Below are 17084 nucleotides of genomic sequence, written 5' to 3'. Positions count from 1 at the left end.
ATATGGTCCTCAAATTTCTCCCACAGGTACATCAAGTATAATTTTAAACAGTCTATCTTGCCTTCATTAAATACATACCTAATTGTTCTCAATTTTGAATCCTTGCCAATACCTACATTCAAATATGTAATAGTCAAGAGCAAATGAAGTTTTTGTCCTCTTTGGGCTTTCTTTAGATACTTGTTTCAAAGCAAGGACTAGAAGGAGAGGAATTCTAGGGACCCGAGAATTGAATGAAAATGAAAGGACCTTGCAAATTTCCAGCAGAATTTCAGGAGAATGAAAGATGAAGGCTACCTGGGGAGACAGCAAGGAAGAATGGTCTTGATAGGGTTGATCGTAACACCTGATGGTAGATTTGGGCTCTGTAAAGAACTTTAGGGATCTAGAAAGCTCAAAGTCAAAGCTCTTATAAAGTACTTTAAAACCACGAGCTCTGCAGGATCTGTAAGGGAGGATGGAGAGGCCCTTCCTGTCTTCTACCCCGTACAATGCTTTAAATCGGGTAAGTATAGTGACATGGTGTGGATATGAGGTATGACTTCAGGATTTTCGTTTTGAATAGGGAATGCTAAACACCTGAGATTACCACAGTCTTTTATTGGAGAAAATAAGAACTACAGTTATTTTATTTCTTACCCACTATTTTCCCTCCCATTAGGTCTTACTCTCCATTCATTCACCATTCTAACAGAGCATTTCATAAAATGAGAAGGGTCTTTGCTGAGCAGCTTTTAATGAACAAGCAGTTGGTTATTCAATTAAAGTTAAATGGAACTCTTCCCCTTTGAATGTTACAATACTTGGACTTTGGACAAGTTGTAAGTCTAAGAAAGGTGATCCCCAGAGGCCAACTCATATACAGAGTTTGATCCTGGTTTTCAACCAACAGTACTGTCATCAGTTTAAGAGGCAAAGTGTAATGCTTACAAAATTGATTAGCTAAGAATTATGGAAGTTCTTCATATATTAGTAATTTATACACATAGAAATACCAGTAAACATATAATGCTAGGCATGATTTTTTAAACGTCTGACCTCTGTTTCTTTTAATAGTCTAAAAGAACAGATAGCAAACTCTTAGAGAGGAATTGGGTATTTTATTATTAAAAGATGCAAGACATGGAGTCCTGAGGAGCATCTTTAGGCCTGATTATATTTCTTCTGGATATTATAGCCTTATATAGTAAACCACTCACGGTATTTGGAGTCACATATTTTTGTCAAAATGAGGATGTTAAAACTGATCCATCTTGCAGTAAATGAGCATAGCATCTTAGCTGAGAACCTGTGATGAATAACGGATTTGTTTTCCGCTATAGCCCAGAGAACAGTATGGGTTGTGATTATGTCTTTCTATCTGGCCCACTCCTCTGTTTGTCTGCCAATCACCTGGGGATTTATCTGCATTCAGCATTAGCTGGAGAAAGGTGGGAGCCAAATTACTGTTGATATACTTATGTATGTGTATGCAGAAGTGTGGAACAAAGACAAGCTGGTGGAAAACACCCACTCAGAGAACCAATAATAATCTTTTCTTCTTGCCCCTCTCCCTGCTTACTTTCAGCAACCACTGGAAAGGAAAGACAGCCAGAATAGTTCTCAGCACAGTGTTTCCAGCCACCGGAGCCTGCACACAGCATCCCCAAGCCACAGCACACAGGTGCTCCCCGAGTTCCCACCTGCAGAGGCCCAAGCTCCAGATCAAACTGACAGCTCTGGCCAGAAAAAACCAGATCCTTTTAAAATCTGGGCCCAGTCCAGGAGCATGTATGAAAACCGACGTGAGTAACATCCTGGCCTCTCTCGTATGTAGACCCCTCTGCAGGGCTCTACCTTTCTCTTGAAGGTTATTGAAAATAGAGGTATTGCATTGTGTGAACTGGATAAAGCAAAATCAGCAAGAGGCAAAAGTATCACAGAGGGAGTGGACTCCGCTGGCTGTCCATGGAGGCGCCACTATGCCTCCACTTTCGGGAGGGGGTAGAAGTGGATGGTTATCAAATAAATGCCCTGGGTAAAAATGTTTTTTTTTGTTTTTTTTTTTCTTCCCTCTGGTTAAAAGGAATGGTAGATAAGAGCTGCTGTCTCATTAATTCTCTGAGTGGAGATTGTGATGTGCTCCTAGCACAAACTTGCTATGCAATAGAACTTAAATATGATTGGCTGGGATTGTAGGGCTAATGAGAAGAAATTAAGTGCTTTTCAAGTGGTCTCTTGATTTTTAAAAATGCTGGTAATTTTTTTTAACCATTATCAATCTTTCTAAACATTTCCCTCAGAAAGGAAAAAAACAATAGCAGTGAGTGGTTTGTGCTTTAATTACTTACCCAGTGCTTTGCCTTTTCTATAAATATGAGCTAGTGATGGTATACTTCATAACTTCTTGGCTTGTATAAACATAATATCGTCCTCATGTTTAATGTCTTACTTTTTATTATGAAATAATTTCCAAAAACTATTTACCATAAATAATGTTCTTACCAATATAAGTTCTGAAAATGCATTAGTTTTAGGCAATGCAAATTGCCTTTTGTTGCTGTTGGGGTGCTGTTTTCTGATGTTTTCTTACGAGCATAGTTGGTCAGGGTGAGGCAGCTATGAAGCCCAGATCCCTCATTTTCTCTTTTTGGCATGGGGTAGGAGAGACATGTTATGACACTGGAGATTAGGTTTGTTGAAGGGTCTGAGACAAGCTAGAAGAGTGAAGGGAATCATTTTGCTCATCCTCCCCTCTACACAGGTTTCATTCCCAGCTGCAACTGTGGTCACCACTCAGCAGGGCTCCCATCGAGTGTTGTGGCAGAGAGGTTGTGTGAGGTGTGGGGGCCCCAGCCTCCTGCCTACCACACAGACTTGGCTGTACTGTGCTTCCTTTGCCAGCCGAAGTACGTGCTGGGAGCCTTCGACTCCTCTGTGACCCAAGCAAAATGGGACAGTGAGGCCAGCATCCTTGTCTAAGGAGGAAAGTTCGTCAGTCCACTGAGTAATGCACAGCAGTTGTGGGGCAGGGGTGAGCCTGGAGTTTTGCTGGTTATCAAATGTTCGGAGTTGCTCAGGGCTTCATCCTTTCCTCCTCCATCTCCTCCTCCTCCTCCTCCTCCTCCTCCTCCTCCTCCTCCTCCTCCTCCCCGCCTTCCTCCTCCTCGATATATTACTGCCTTCCTCCTCCTCCTCCCTCCTTCCTCCTCCCTCCTCCTCTATACATTACTGCCTTCTTACTACCATGATGCATGGAATTAAACAGGCTGTTTTGGCTACGAGTTCACTCTGCTGACAAAAAGCCCATTAGTTTGAGCAGTGACTTATTTAGTCACTGGGCTAGAAAGACACCCCTAACATACCTCCGAGGCCAGGCTAAAGGAAATGAAGTTCCATTTGGAATGACCTCACACACAGTGGATGCTAACCAGGAACCAGTTTCTGTCCTCACTGTGTCTCCTTGCTCATTGTAGTGATTTCACTGAAGAAAACCGTTTAAGAGATGTTTACAAAGAGGAGCGTTTTCACATTCCCTCCACATTTCTCTCTAAGCGTGTGGCTCCTCCAGTCAATGGCCCAACTTCAGTTAATGTTGATATATTGCTTTATTGACCATGCTCCTGCTTTCCTCAATACAGTACACATTTATGATTGAGTTTTCCTGTATGAATCTTTTTGTAATAAAATGAATTGTGTTTTGAAGGGGTGGTAGGGGTATCATGGGTTGACAGGACAATTCTAAAACATCCGTTTAATAGGAGGCTCTTGCTCAAATGCCATTTTCACCCTGGTGTAGGCGCATTTTCTTAAGACTTTGATTTAATCAAACGTTTTCTTAAAAGTTTTCACTAGGAAAAAAAAAAAAAGAAAAATATGTCGTATGGCCATAGCCAGCTGCTGTAAGCACTGAAATTGCTCAGGTGACAGCCGGACTGAAATATTTGGGGATTGGCAGGGTGGCTCATGCCTGTAATCCCAGCACTTTGGGAGGGCGAGGTGGGCGAATCACAAGGTCAGGAGTTCAAGACCAGCCTGGCCAATATGATAAAACCTCACCTCTACAAAAAATTAGGTACATGCCTGTAGATCCAGCTACTCTGGAGGCTGAGACAGGAGAATCGCTGGAACCTGGGAGACGGAGGTTGCAATGAGTGGAGATTGCACCACTGCACTCTAGCCTGGCAACAGAGTGAGACTCCATCTCAAAAAAAAGAAAAATATTCAGAATGGTGCCAGTTTTGTTCCTTTACTTTCTTTAACATCTGAACAATCAGATAGAGCAGCACAAATGAGAATCTATTCCTTTTTGGTAATTGGAGCCTCTGTAGTTGACTAATAGATAGTAGCAACCTAATTGATGTTAAGATTCACATGGATTTCTTCCTCAGTACTAAATGAGGATAATGATGAGACATCCCCCTGGCCCCCATGGTAATTACTCAGTATATGTCACAGATTTTCTTCTTTTCACAGTACCTAGGAATGAACCTTGTCTTTGAATCAGTATTTTTCTTTATCTCAGCATCAATCTTGTCTTTGAATCTGTATTTTTCTTTATCTCAGATCAGTTTCTGCCATTCCCTTAAGTTGTTTGGTATCTTGTCTTTGGAAGAAAAAAAAGTGTGTAGCCTTATTAGATATGATTCCCTTCCCCTTCCCCACAAGACAGTAAAGTGAGCAGAGTATTCCAGGAAAAACAGGAGAATTGAAGTCAGCAACAGCAGCTTAACTGTGCCATATTACCCTCTTTTTGTTGAAAATACATTTTCCATTTTCTTTTCTTTTATTATTAGGGGCAATGTGAAGTATAACACAATATCTGATCACATTCCTTCACATGGTCTAGATGTGTTGCAATATACCATATTTTTGATATGGTCATCTCTCAAAGCAACAGTATTAGAATGAATCTGTCTGAATTACAAATGTGTTCATGAATCCCTTTGAAGGGCTTCAATGTTTAATTGAAAACAAAGATGAGCATTGAAGTTCTTTAAAAGCCATGTTGCCTTTTTATAGTTTTTCTAAAATTGTGTACATCTTTAAAAATGACAGTGATGCAGTCTTAGTAACTGTTTAGGAAAATCAGATCGTATCCAGTAGCATTTACTACAAAAGAAATTATAAGGCTTGTGGTAGAAACTTTGCCTGTTCACAATATAGTTTGGACAGAACAAGCTCAAAACTGTCCTATTAACAAACATTGCAAATCTGTCCTGCTTTGGAGAGACGTGCTTACAAGTTTGGAAGGTGGCAGTTGAGCTTCTTTATCATACTGAGCTTAAGAAGTTTGGGTGACCTCTAGATTTTAAGAGCTATTATGACTGTTCATATTTGTTTGTTCAATTCTCAGACCCATTGATTTGTGACTCTAAATATAACATGATTCTGGCTTGAAATGCTTAGAATTCACTTGAACAGATATTAGTATAAGAATGAATTTTATCCTGAATTTGATACACTTTTGAATAAATGCTGTAGTGTAGTGGTAGCACAAATATACTTAAATTTTTCAAAAAGCAGTAAGGGTTTAGACAAACCATGATTGAAATAAGGCCACTCAAGAATGTGTACTTCAGAGTGTCATTAAATAAGGAGAGTTTAAGATGGTAATAGGAGTTATAGGAAACTCTCAATGGTAAAATTGTAAATTCTAGTTTTTGAAAAGTAAAGCAGCATGAAAAAAAAGAAAAAAGGGAATCAAACTATAGTCTTTTAAAATAACAGCCATGACCTTTATTGTGAAAGCTGAACTGCCTGTTTCTTATCAATCAAAACTAAATTAAAGTGAACTAAGAAAAAGAATGTACATTAAGCTCTGCAAAATTGTGAAATTAATATTCCAGCTATGTCACCTTCACCTGCATCGGGATTGAGCAAGGGTGAGAGAGAGAGAGAAAACAATTCCACGAATTTTGGAGAATGTCCGAGTAAGGATCTGCTGAAAACTTTTGTCTCTCCATTCTCATTCATCTTGTTTGATGTTCTCACTGGTCTGGGGGCCTGGGGAGAAGTTCAAAAAAGAGAGGGAAGAAAAGAGGGGCATGAAGGGAAGTGCTCTTTGGAGCTCTTGTTGACCAAATGCAAACCAAAGACAAGATGGAATAAAAAGGGTTTTGCATGCCTTGTTAAGTCTGGAAATCTGCTAGTACGTCTGTAGTAATGGTGACACCAGGAGGTTTCTCTACAAACCTGGTGTTTCCATTCATTCTGATTATCAAAGGAAGTCTGTTAACTGCTTTATTGAATTGTCACTGGCATTACCAAAAGGAGACTGACTACAGAAATTGTTCATATGCAAGAGCTTACAAATAAAAACTGGACACGGTTTTCTTAGCTGTATTCGATTTAGACTCAGTCAAAAAAAGTGTTACTAATATCAGAAAAATGGCTCTACCTTACTACTACCTACAAACTTAATTCTAATACAGTCTGCCTGAAATAAGGAAAAAAAGTATTTTGGGGGAAGTACTTTAAAAACTTCAATGCCTCTAAGAAGAGTTGGACTCAGAGGACACAAAAGAGAAAAATTTTATAACCCCGTAATGGGTTCAGTACTGACTTATTGTCACAGTTATACATTTGAGTAAATGACATTTAGTTAGTAGAAGAGTAGAATTGTTAGAATGCCAAAATTAAAGTAGCAAAAGACTTTCTTTGTAACATGTCTGTGTGTCAACGTTTATGTCTGTGTTTTCTAGCCCATTGTTGTGTCTTTAACATCCCTAGTGTCAGTGGGCATCCTCCTTTTCAATAGAACACCTTTAAACAAATTTGCCATGTGTCCACTGACTCTCAGAAGAAACGAAGCCTTTTTTTTTTTATGTGGACTAAACAGTGTGATAAGCCTAAATCTGTTGGCCACAACCTCCCATACCGTGCTAGCTCACACCTAAATGAGCAACAGTAGGCAGAAACTTGTTAAATTCTTTGTCACTGTAGGATAGGCAAATGTTCCAGAGTTAAATGATGCTGAGAAAAATGAAGCTGGGTTAGAAGTCTCTGCAGAGGCCCTTTCATTGTTTCCAGAAAGGCCACACACTCAGTGGACCTAAAACAGACTGTGCCAGTAACCCAGTGCTGGCAGGAAAGCACCAGTGGTCTATTTCAGTAATAATCCTCCTCCTTGAGTGAACCAAAGACTGAGACATAACTTGATTTAATTTGTTGTTTCAATGAGGCTATTACAGCAAATATCCTTTAGCCAGCTAGTCAAACAGAAAGAAAATATTGTTACCTTAGCGTTCTCAAGAAAATATTACTCTAAAATTGTGTTTATGGAAGTCATGCTGTAGCTTAGCTTCGTGCTCCATGGTGTTTCACAGCTTAGCCTCAGCAATTATAATAAAAGCAATGGATAGAAAGCACCCATTTAAAGCCCTGGCATTAAGATAGCTCAAGTAAAAATATCAGATTCAAACCCCTCGGACTTGTACTTACTGGTCATTTGGTTTCTTCTCTGTTGGTGTATTCATTCACTATACATTTTAAGTTTGTGGGTGAATCACTAAAAAGGGACATTTCTTCACCAGCGTAAAATCTAAGCATCCACCTTCTTCTTTCCTATTCCATTGTACAAAGCTGAAAAAGAAAAGAATTACAATCTCAGGCCTGCACATTCCTTCAGCTTCAAATCCAGTTAATTAAATAAGAAAGTAGGCACAACAGCATTTGAAAATCTCTTTTAGGATTGACTGCAACTGAATTATATTTTTTTCTTTTTAAATAAAAATGAAATCATTTAATAGGTCATAAAACACCCTGTATATACATTAAAACATTAAATAAGAATTAAATAGAAATAACTCTCTTTTACTTGAGTGAAGTAACAGAGTGTTTTGTAGAACAATTTCATATATAGTAAGCATTTTCTTAAAGAAATTACATTTCTTTAAAAAAAAAACGAGATATTCATTTTAAAGCCCTAGACCATTACTGAGTGTTGAAAGTAAAATATCAAGTTATTGGAAAATGAATTAATACTTTTAATGTTGAAATATCACAGTCAAATTCTGGAATAAAACAATTATTTTGGCAATGAGATATATGGTTTAATATAATATAGACTTTTGTCATCACCATTAATCTTAAGGATTTGGAGGCCTGGCTGATTTTGGTAATAGTATTGAAATCCTAATAAACTTTGTACAGTCACCCCTCAGTATCTGCTCGGGATTGGTTTCAGGATATCTGCATCCCCCACCAATGATATAAAAATCCATGGATTCTTAAATCCCTAGAAAATAGCATAATATTTGTGTAACACACACACACACACACACACACACACACACACACACACACAACCTTCCTATATAATCTATTTTTTGTTGTTTATTTATTTATTTATTTGAGACAAGGTCTTACTCTGTCACCCAGGCTGGAGTGCATTGGGCAATCATAGCTCACTGCAGTCTCAACCTCCCTGGCTCAAGCAATTCTCCCACCTCAGCTTCCCGAGTAGCCAGGCACACACCACCACACCTGGCTCATTTTTTGTTTTTCTATTTTTATTTTTATTTTTGTAGAGGCAAGGTCTTACTGTGCTGCCCAGACTTGAACACCTAGGCTCAAGTGACTTGCCCACCTCACCCTCCTGAAGTGCTGGGATTGCCACTGTGAGCCACTGCACCACCTCCTCCTATATACTTTAAATCGTCTCTACATTACTTATGATATCAAATACAATGCAAATACCATGTAAATAGTTGTGGTACTGTATTACTTAGTAAATAATGACAAGAAAAAAATCTGTACATATTCATCACAGCTAAAACCATTGTAGGTCTAACAGATTTTCTGCCTGTGATTGCTTGACTCTAAGGATGCAGAACCCACAGATTTGGAGGGCTGACTGTATGCGGAAATATTAGGATGTTTGAGAGTCATTTTTTGCAAAAATGATTTAACAAATCAAATTCTTAGCATTGCTAGTCTTCATTATTTTAAGGAAGAAGAAAGTGACTTAAAGATAAATCAGAAAGTCTTTTTAAAACAAGCTCTTCTCTTTCATCTTCTAGTAGATGAAACATCTGGTGACAACATGACTTCACAATCCTTAGAGCTAGCTTCAGAGGTGACTCTGACTTAGTCTGAGTTCTGTTCTTGGACATGGACACCTACTTTGTGGTGCGGCTCATCATAATTTTAATTTACTTAATTCCCCTTGCAAGAATACTGAGTAAAGCAGTTAATGCTATTTGTATTTACGGATCATGGCTTGGGCTTGACTGGGAATTATCAAATAGGGATTAGTCCTTTGAAGACCTTTAGGGCTCAGTGACTATTTCCACTATTTACTTTATCCCTGTGTCTTTTGTTATTTTACCTGTTCAGAGTATTTTGTTTCTTTGCCTATGTTGAAAAGCTTCCATCTGAACAAGCACCACCATTCTTGGTCCTACAGTTTTGTTCATCTTGGGGGTATCATTGTTTTTATCAGGAAAATAACCTATCTCTTCTTCTCCCCTCTCTGTAGTTCCAGATTACCAGGAACAGGACATCTTCCTCTGGAGAAAAGAGACTGGATTTGGATTTAGGATTCTGGGTGGAAATGAACCAGGGGAACCTGTGAGTCTTTTGCTTGTCTCTCTCCCCAGCATATTTTTCTAAGGCTTCAAAGAAAATTGGCGACAGTGACAAATCACCAAGATTTGAGTCCAGCTAGATGCAACACTGGCTCTTTCATCTTGAGCAGTATGGGGTTTTCATTGGGTTTTGTGGAGTTCTCTTTGTCTTGAGGAAGAAGAGACTAGATTCTTTCTAAAAAGTTTGTATACATGTTTGTGAAAAGTGGCAGCTGCAGCCTCTTTAGACCACTTCTTTCCCCCAAGGGAGAGGAAAACAGAAAGCAAAACGGGAATAAGTATCACCTAATATAACAGTGGCCTGGTCCCTCTGGCCAGGTCCATTCAATTTGCCAGCAGGTAGTGGGCTTTGTATGTTGAGTTGCTAGTGTGCAGAGAGTATTTTGCAAGGCCTTATGAGACAGCAATTGGAGAAAGTCAGACCCCTACCTTTGCAAAAGTTAAGAAAGAACCCTAAGCAAGGGTCAAGAGACATTGAACTTCCCTGGGCCTCAGTGCCCTCCATTTTGGAATAAATTTAGTATAACATCACAGGGTTGTTTTGAAGGAAGAAAAGAAAACTAAAATAGGTATCGTTAATTTCCTCATGGTAATAACAGCCATTATGATCAAAACCCTACTAACTGCCACGTTCTGTGCTAAAGGCTCTTAACATACATTCTCTCATTTATCCATCAAACCCACCAGTTTATCCTGCTTTCACATTAAAAAAAAAAAAGAGAAGAAAAGAAAGAAAGGCTAATTAACTTCCCCAAGATCACAGAGCTACTAAATGGAGGGACTGACAAAGAAGGTCTGACTCGAGTCCATGTTCTTAACAATTATTTTCTCAAAGTTCTTTGTTTACTATGAATACCATGTAAAGGCAACTATAGCATTATTGTCTGCTGAAGGGCAAGGCAGGCACAAATATTTTAGCTAAGGTTTAGTGAATGGCAAATATAACAGCAAGACACTAACTATAAAGAGAGCTCTGATTTCCAGTACTGAAAGATTTCAAAAATGGATATGTCCAAGCAGCTTTTGCTTTATGCATCCATTCATTTAAGAGTATTTATTACATATTCCCTATTGCTAGGCATGATGCTAAACCCTTAAATAAAAGTAATATTAATATTTTAAATAGCAGAGTTTTATGGCAAGAGAGTTTTTAGGTAGCCAGGAAAGAAGAATAGGTTGTACCATGAAGGGAGAAAAGTGATTTATATCTGCAAAGGGGAAAAAGAAAGAATGAGTCATCAATAGACCACAGGTAAACATCCGGAAACTAAGCAAGAAATATTCTTTCCACCATTTAAGAATTGTTGTAATACTTAGCTCAATGTCTTGTACACAGCGGGTGCTCAATAAATGTTTGTGGTATGCCTGCAGACATGAATGAATGAATTTTTCCCAGAGATGTGAAGGCCACTAGTGTAACAGTAAACATAAGAGAGCAATGTTTCATCCATCATTCAATTACTCAACAGATTTATATTGGTCACATCGTACCATTGGGTGCTGCTGATACAGACGGCCGCCTGAGGTCTGGAGATGAATTAATCTGTGTGGATGGGACGCCAGTAATTGGAAAATCACACCAGCTTGTGGTCCAGCTTATGCAACAAGCTGCCAAGCAAGGCCACGTCAATCTCACGGTGCGGCGTAAAGTGGTTTTTGCGGGTATGTGTTTCATTCATTCCTTCAGACAGTGTGTTGTCACTTTATTCACAGAAAAGGCCTCCTTCCTGTGTCTGCCTCCTTGAGCATCTATTTTAGCAAATGTTTGCAAATGTGATCAAGCTCAGAATTTCCAGATGGCTTGCTTCTCTCAAACCCTGCAAAAATTACTGTCATTCTGAAGTACTTTAATGTGCTGTTTGCATATGTTCAACAAAGGCTTCCAGAGGAAGGCTAGTTGAATATATATAACTTCCCTTCCATCTCCTTGCAAATCAGAACTTAGCCATCCTCTTCACTTGATGATAATCCTTCAACAAATGAGGTCATTATGAAAGTTAGAAGAGTTGTAGCTTCATATTGAAGACAAAAATTGGGTTTGTGCTACAAATTAAACTCATTAAAAAGTTACCGATTTCTTAACTGTCCTGTGTATTAAACCAAGATTATTATTTTTTTTCTTTCTACAAGAAAGTTGTAGAACTGGCCAGTTCTAGGTCAGCTTTGATTCCTTCTTCCTGCCCATATGCTTAAATATAACCTTCTTCTTTCGGAAATTCTTCCTTCCTCCAACTGCCTTCAGATTTTAGCATTCCCTCCTTGGCATTCTAGTGACTCATGGTTTACTTCTGTATCAGAATCTGCTATTTTGACACAGTGAATTGTGTGTCTGTCCTTTCCCTTGACCTACAAACTTCCTGAAAGCACACGTTGAACACACCTTGATTGTTCAGCTTTGGATGCAGCTCCCACCTTGAAGCCTTTTAAACAGAACCCAGTATGCAGCAGAGGCAACTGTCTTATATCAGTTGAATTACTGGAGAAATGTGACCTGAAATATTATGAATTCTCATGGCATTAATATTAGTGAAACAAATAACTATCAGATAAAATTAATTGGTACCTTGCTTAAAAAAGAGTATAACCCATTTTAAATGGTGTATGATTAATTATAGAATTAAGATATTAAATTCCTGTGTGAGAGTCCTACCTACTGCAGCCATGGAAAACAGTGTTAATCCGCCGTAGATTATGTCCTTAGAGCTTGTTTATGGCCTCACAATCCTTCTAAACGTAGTATTCCATGCAGCTAAAACCAGTCAGCCAGAACTGGTGTTTGAGATGAGATGAAAACTGTTTGACATCCCTGGCCCAAATAGAAATAGTAAGGCAATGTGATTTTTTTTGTTTGTTTCAGGTTTTTTTTTTTTTTTAATTTTAAATACTTTGGGTTTTTAGCTCTGTGTAAAAGGCATGTCAAATATATGAAGAGACATTATGCAAAGCAAACTAGTCACAAAGCAGAAATATTGATTCCCTTTATATGAAGCACCTAGGGTAGTCAAATTTATAGCTAGAATGCAGAATGGTGGTTGCTGGGGAGTGGGGGAAATGGGAAAGGGAGTTAGTTTTTAGTGAGTACAGAGTTTCAATTTGGAAAATGACAAAATTCTGGAGACAGATGATGAGATAGTTGCACAAAAATGTGAATGCACTTAATACCACTCAACTGTACACTTAAAAATGGTTTAAAAATTTGTTACGCTTATTTTCCCACAATTAAAACAACCTATGAAAAGGAAAGCTTTTGAAAATAGATATAGTCTGATCCAGAACTTGGACACAACACACATTTTGTTTTTGGCACAGTTGGTGCCACCTACTATGTTGGCTATTTAGGAGTGCCTTACCCTGCTATCTGACAATAACACTAGAATGGTCACTAAAGTCAGAAGGAGGCCAGTGCATCCAGTTCTGTGATGAGCGTAGATGTTGACACCAGGCAGCTAAGAAGAGAAGCTGTGTGTATGTCTCGCAGGTGTTGTCATGAACTCCACATAGGGCGGGTAGCCTCAATGGTTCCGTCACCTTACTGTTTGTGGCCTGATGGAAAAAGCAGGGTGGAAATGTGACTGGAAGGTAGCGACAATATGAACGGGCATCCAAGGCTGTGTCTGTGCAGCCAAGATGGCGGTCTTTGGGGGCGTAACCCTCACCTACGCTTAGGCCCTTCCCTTTGTGCAATGGGGAAATATTTTACAGCAAGTTGATCTTGCTGCAGACTTGAGAGTGTGTATGTCGACATATAGCATGCTATAAATTACAAACGCTATTTGGGAGTCCGATTTGGTGTTAGGTATGATCAATGTTCCTAGATACTGAATGCTTAATATTTGTCAAGAGAAGCTGCTTTCAATCTGTATATTCAGGTTTTGTGAACCCAGGTGCTGTCTCCTCCCCGCCGTTCATGTTTTGATTTCTTGCAGGAGTTTCGGGGCAGGAGGATGGAGGGGCTGCAGGACGCGGTGATGTAAGCGTGCATCTCTCTGTTACAGTGCCCAAAACCGAGAACGAGGTGCCCTCACCAGCCTCCTCTCATCACAGTAGCAACCAGCCGGCCTCGCTGACAGAAGAGAAGCGCACACCGCAGGGCAGCCAGAACTCGCTGAACACGGTGAGCTCAGGCAGCGGCAGCACCAGCGGCATCGGCAGCGGCGGCGGCGGGGGCAGCGGTGTGGTCAGCACCGTAGTGCAGCCCTACGACGTGGAGATCCGGCGCGGGGAGAACGAGGGCTTCGGCTTCGTCATCGTGTCCTCGGTGAGCAGGCCCGAAGCAGGCACGACCTTTGGTGAGTGCTGAATATGAAATTGCCCAGGGTTTCCCACCATGGAGTTTTTGTTCTCTTGCAAGTGAAAACTGGCCCAGACCTCAATGAGCAGAAATGCTTTATGGCTTCTTGCTCTGGGGTAAAGATTTAATTAGAGATGGAGTTGATTTGGTAGCTCTTTCCCTTCTGAAGACTGGGAATATTTATTCAATCTTTTCAACTTCCATCTTGAGAATATGATCACGCATACACAAAGCATCAGATTTGCGTGAAGTTTGAATAGCGACCCCTGGACAGTATAGACAGTCTACACTTTTTTCCAGAGCAAGGCTTTTGAAAGGTTGTTTGTTTGTTTGAGAAGGAGTCTCGCCCTGTTGTCCAGGCTGGAGTACAATGACGCGATCTTGGCTCACTGCAACCTCCGCCTCCCGGGTTCAAACGATTCTCCTGCCTCAGCCTCAGGAATAGGTGGGATTACAGGTGTCCACCACCACACCCAGCTAATTTTTGTATTTTTAGTAAAGATGGGATTTCACTGTGTTGGCCAGGCTGGTCTCAAACTCCTGACCTCGTGATCCACCTGCCTCAGCCTCCCAAAGTGCTGGGATTACAGGCCTGAGCCACCGCCTGGCTGAAGGGTCTTAAATAGGATAGCACTAATTGCAGTGGTCTCCGAATGGTCTTAAGAATATCTTAAAAGTTTTTACAAGGAGCATATGGTTGTAAAAATGCTCTAGGAAAAATAGAGGTGTAAGGAATAAAAACACTGCATGAGACGCTAGTCCCGCCTCAACTGTGTTCTTTCTCTACTCTATCTCCATAGGAATTTTTATTTAATTTTAAATAATATTTTTACCGTTGCTGGTTAAAATCAGAGTTAAGAGTCATTTGAGTATTAAGACATTGGGGGTTTCAGCAAAGTATGGAGAAACACAATTGTCACCCTTTCAGGAGGTTTACTCTCTGCCAGGTACACTAGCAAAGACCAATAAGAACCCAGATGATTGCAGGAACTAGTGATAAATGAACCTGTTTCCTATTGTAATGTGTTGATTATAGATGTACACTCCAAAAATGATCCACCTTCCTGATAGGGTAAAACGTCATTTGTTATCTCCCAAGCACATTTGTTACTTAGTATGGAATACGACGGGAGAAGGAAAAGGGCTGTGGAGGCTGTGCAGGCTTTTCATTTACCTCAGCTATATCCCTGAATGACTTATCCACATGGAAACTGGCTAGGATCAGCAAGGTGCTACATCCCTTTAGCATTCTCATCCTGTAGAACTCACTTGGCCTCCATTTAGTCTTGATGTAGTTGCTTCCTGCCAGAGCTGTCTCCCCGTAAGTTTTATGTTTAACAGGGGACAGTGTCTCAGCCAGGTCTATGCATGTGTGGCTGCAGTAACAAACGCCCCTTACTAACAGTGCTTTTTGAGCTACATTAATAAAGTCATCATAGCATGTCATGGATGGATGACCTGACATCAAAGCAAGTTTTTTTTGTTTTGGTTTAAAATTAATTTCAGAGGCTGTCCTGCTTAATATAAAAATAAAGAGAAGGAAGAGGGGAGACAGAAATCCCAAATTATTTTCTTCAGATGTACAATAGACTGTCTCCATGCATCCTGTGATGTTCTTAAGTATTTCAGAATTGTCAGTTTCACCTTCTAGAAAGAAACAGCAAATATGTCAAGTGGCAGGTTATGTGTTATGTAATGAATATTGTATTCACACTCACAATTTGGTCTTTGATTGTTTTCCTTTGGCTCTTACAACAAACAAATTAAACTTTCCCTAATACCTTGCATGAGACTTCTGAGCTTTGCTGAGCTTTCCTCAAACCTGCTGTTTGATGCCTTTGTTATACCAGTTGTCCTTGGAGATGAACTAAACTTAGTCAAGACTTTGAATTTGAGCATGGGAGTGTTCCAGCACACCTACCTGTTGGATTCCAATAGACCATTTACTTTTAAAAATTATCTTAACCTTGATGTTCCATCCTGTGATACAAACTCAGGCAAATCTGCTGAAATTCAAAGGAATTAAAGTGCATTTTCCCACATACTTTACCTTTAAGGTCCAAATTATGACAGAAGAGCTTACTCAGTTAGTTTTAATGTCCCTCGTGTTAATTTTGTCACCCTTTCCAAAAGGTAACTCAAGTGCATAACTATCTTCACAGTTCCCAGAAGGACAAATTCTCAAATTAGGTGAATCTGCATAAGAAACTTTGGAACTCAATACATGATTAACTAGATTAACTAGAAATCCTGTGTCAGGCCTCAAAGCTAGCCACCACTCTCTAGAAGTTAGCAGTGACATGTGGTGCCTCAAAGTGCACGATAAACCTTTCTCTCCAAATGCACTTTGCCTGGTCTTTGATATTGTGGATGTGCAGTAACTGATGATGAGAAAGGAGATGATTAAAGGAAAAAGGGTGAGAAATGATTTGAACCTAGCTTTGGATCAATGTCCTCAGCCTGAATAGGTACTAAATTTTCATAGTCCTTTGAGGGGATTTTTGCGAGGCAGAAGGATGATTTCAGAGCTAATGAACCAGTCGGGCCACACTCTGAAAGCACATGAGACTGGCTGCCTGAGCAAAGGTCCTAAAAGGAAAAATAAGCTTCAAGGTTGGGTGCTTTCTTGGCTCATCTCTTATAATTACACCCTTTTTCTAAAGCTTTCATCATTCTGGGGAGAAGGCAAAAAGTCTGAGTGTTTGTTCATTAGGTGTTTTCAGATAGAATTTTTCGTACTAGCAGACTCTTATGCCTCACCAGATGCCCAGTGATTATTTTTCTAAATGGAGAAAGAACAAAACATTGGCAGAAGCTTAAACAACAGCTGGCAAAAATGAAGTGACATGAACACAGAATGAGTAAAAGCATCCATTCCAGCCTTGGGTTTCACATTTGCAGTCCCAAAATAAGCCAACAGCGAGTTATTTTGGGGCTCTTAAAAATCTTTGAAGTTGCCAACTATCCCAAATTTTGTAATTGATTTAAGAAGGAAAGCTGGAGGTTCCCCTAATTTTGAATCTGGAAAGGATGGCAGCAGTGAATTCTAGTTTCAGGGCAGTAGCTCCTAATACAGATGCCCTGAATATTGCCAATGTTTTGACCATCAGTGCAGACCTCTCCTTTAATAACATTTGCTTAATGCTTTAATTAATTAACACTTAACCTTCTCTTTCCCTTTTCAATCCTTTTTCTCCTCCCTTTGCTATATTTCCACGTAACTT

The 17084-nt window shown here is 39.7% G+C and overlaps 1 protein-coding gene across 28 annotated transcripts in view; it reads left to right on the top strand.

The window, feature by feature from the left end:
• Positions 1-17084, top strand: part of MAGI1 (membrane associated guanylate kinase, WW and PDZ domain containing 1) — a 677285-nt gene that overhangs the window by 637854 nt on the left and 22347 nt on the right. For 22 of the 28 annotated variants that reach the window (XM_032289620.1, XM_032289619.1, XM_032289628.1 and 19 more), the window contains 5 exons: positions 1568-1784; positions 5829-5912; positions 9461-9552; positions 11039-11231; positions 13565-13858. In XM_032289620.1, the coding sequence (XP_032145511.1) occupies positions 1568-1784; positions 5829-5912; positions 9461-9552; positions 11039-11231; positions 13565-13858 (880 nt within the window). The remainder of the gene's footprint in view (positions 1-1567; positions 1785-5828; positions 5913-9460; positions 9553-11038; positions 11232-13564; positions 13859-17084) is intronic. The other 6 variants (XM_032289622.1, XM_032289621.1, XM_032289618.1 and 3 more) reach the window with 1 other exon arrangement.

This window comes from Sapajus apella, unplaced genomic scaffold (assembly GCF_009761245.1).
Source record: "Sapajus apella isolate SASKATOON/1434 unplaced genomic scaffold, GSC_monkey_1.0 scaffold23, whole genome shotgun sequence".
NCBI lineage: Eukaryota > Metazoa > Chordata > Mammalia > Primates > Cebidae > Sapajus > Sapajus apella.
The sequence above is the reverse complement of the archived record's forward strand: the minus strand, read 5'-3'. Positions and strand labels throughout refer to the sequence as shown.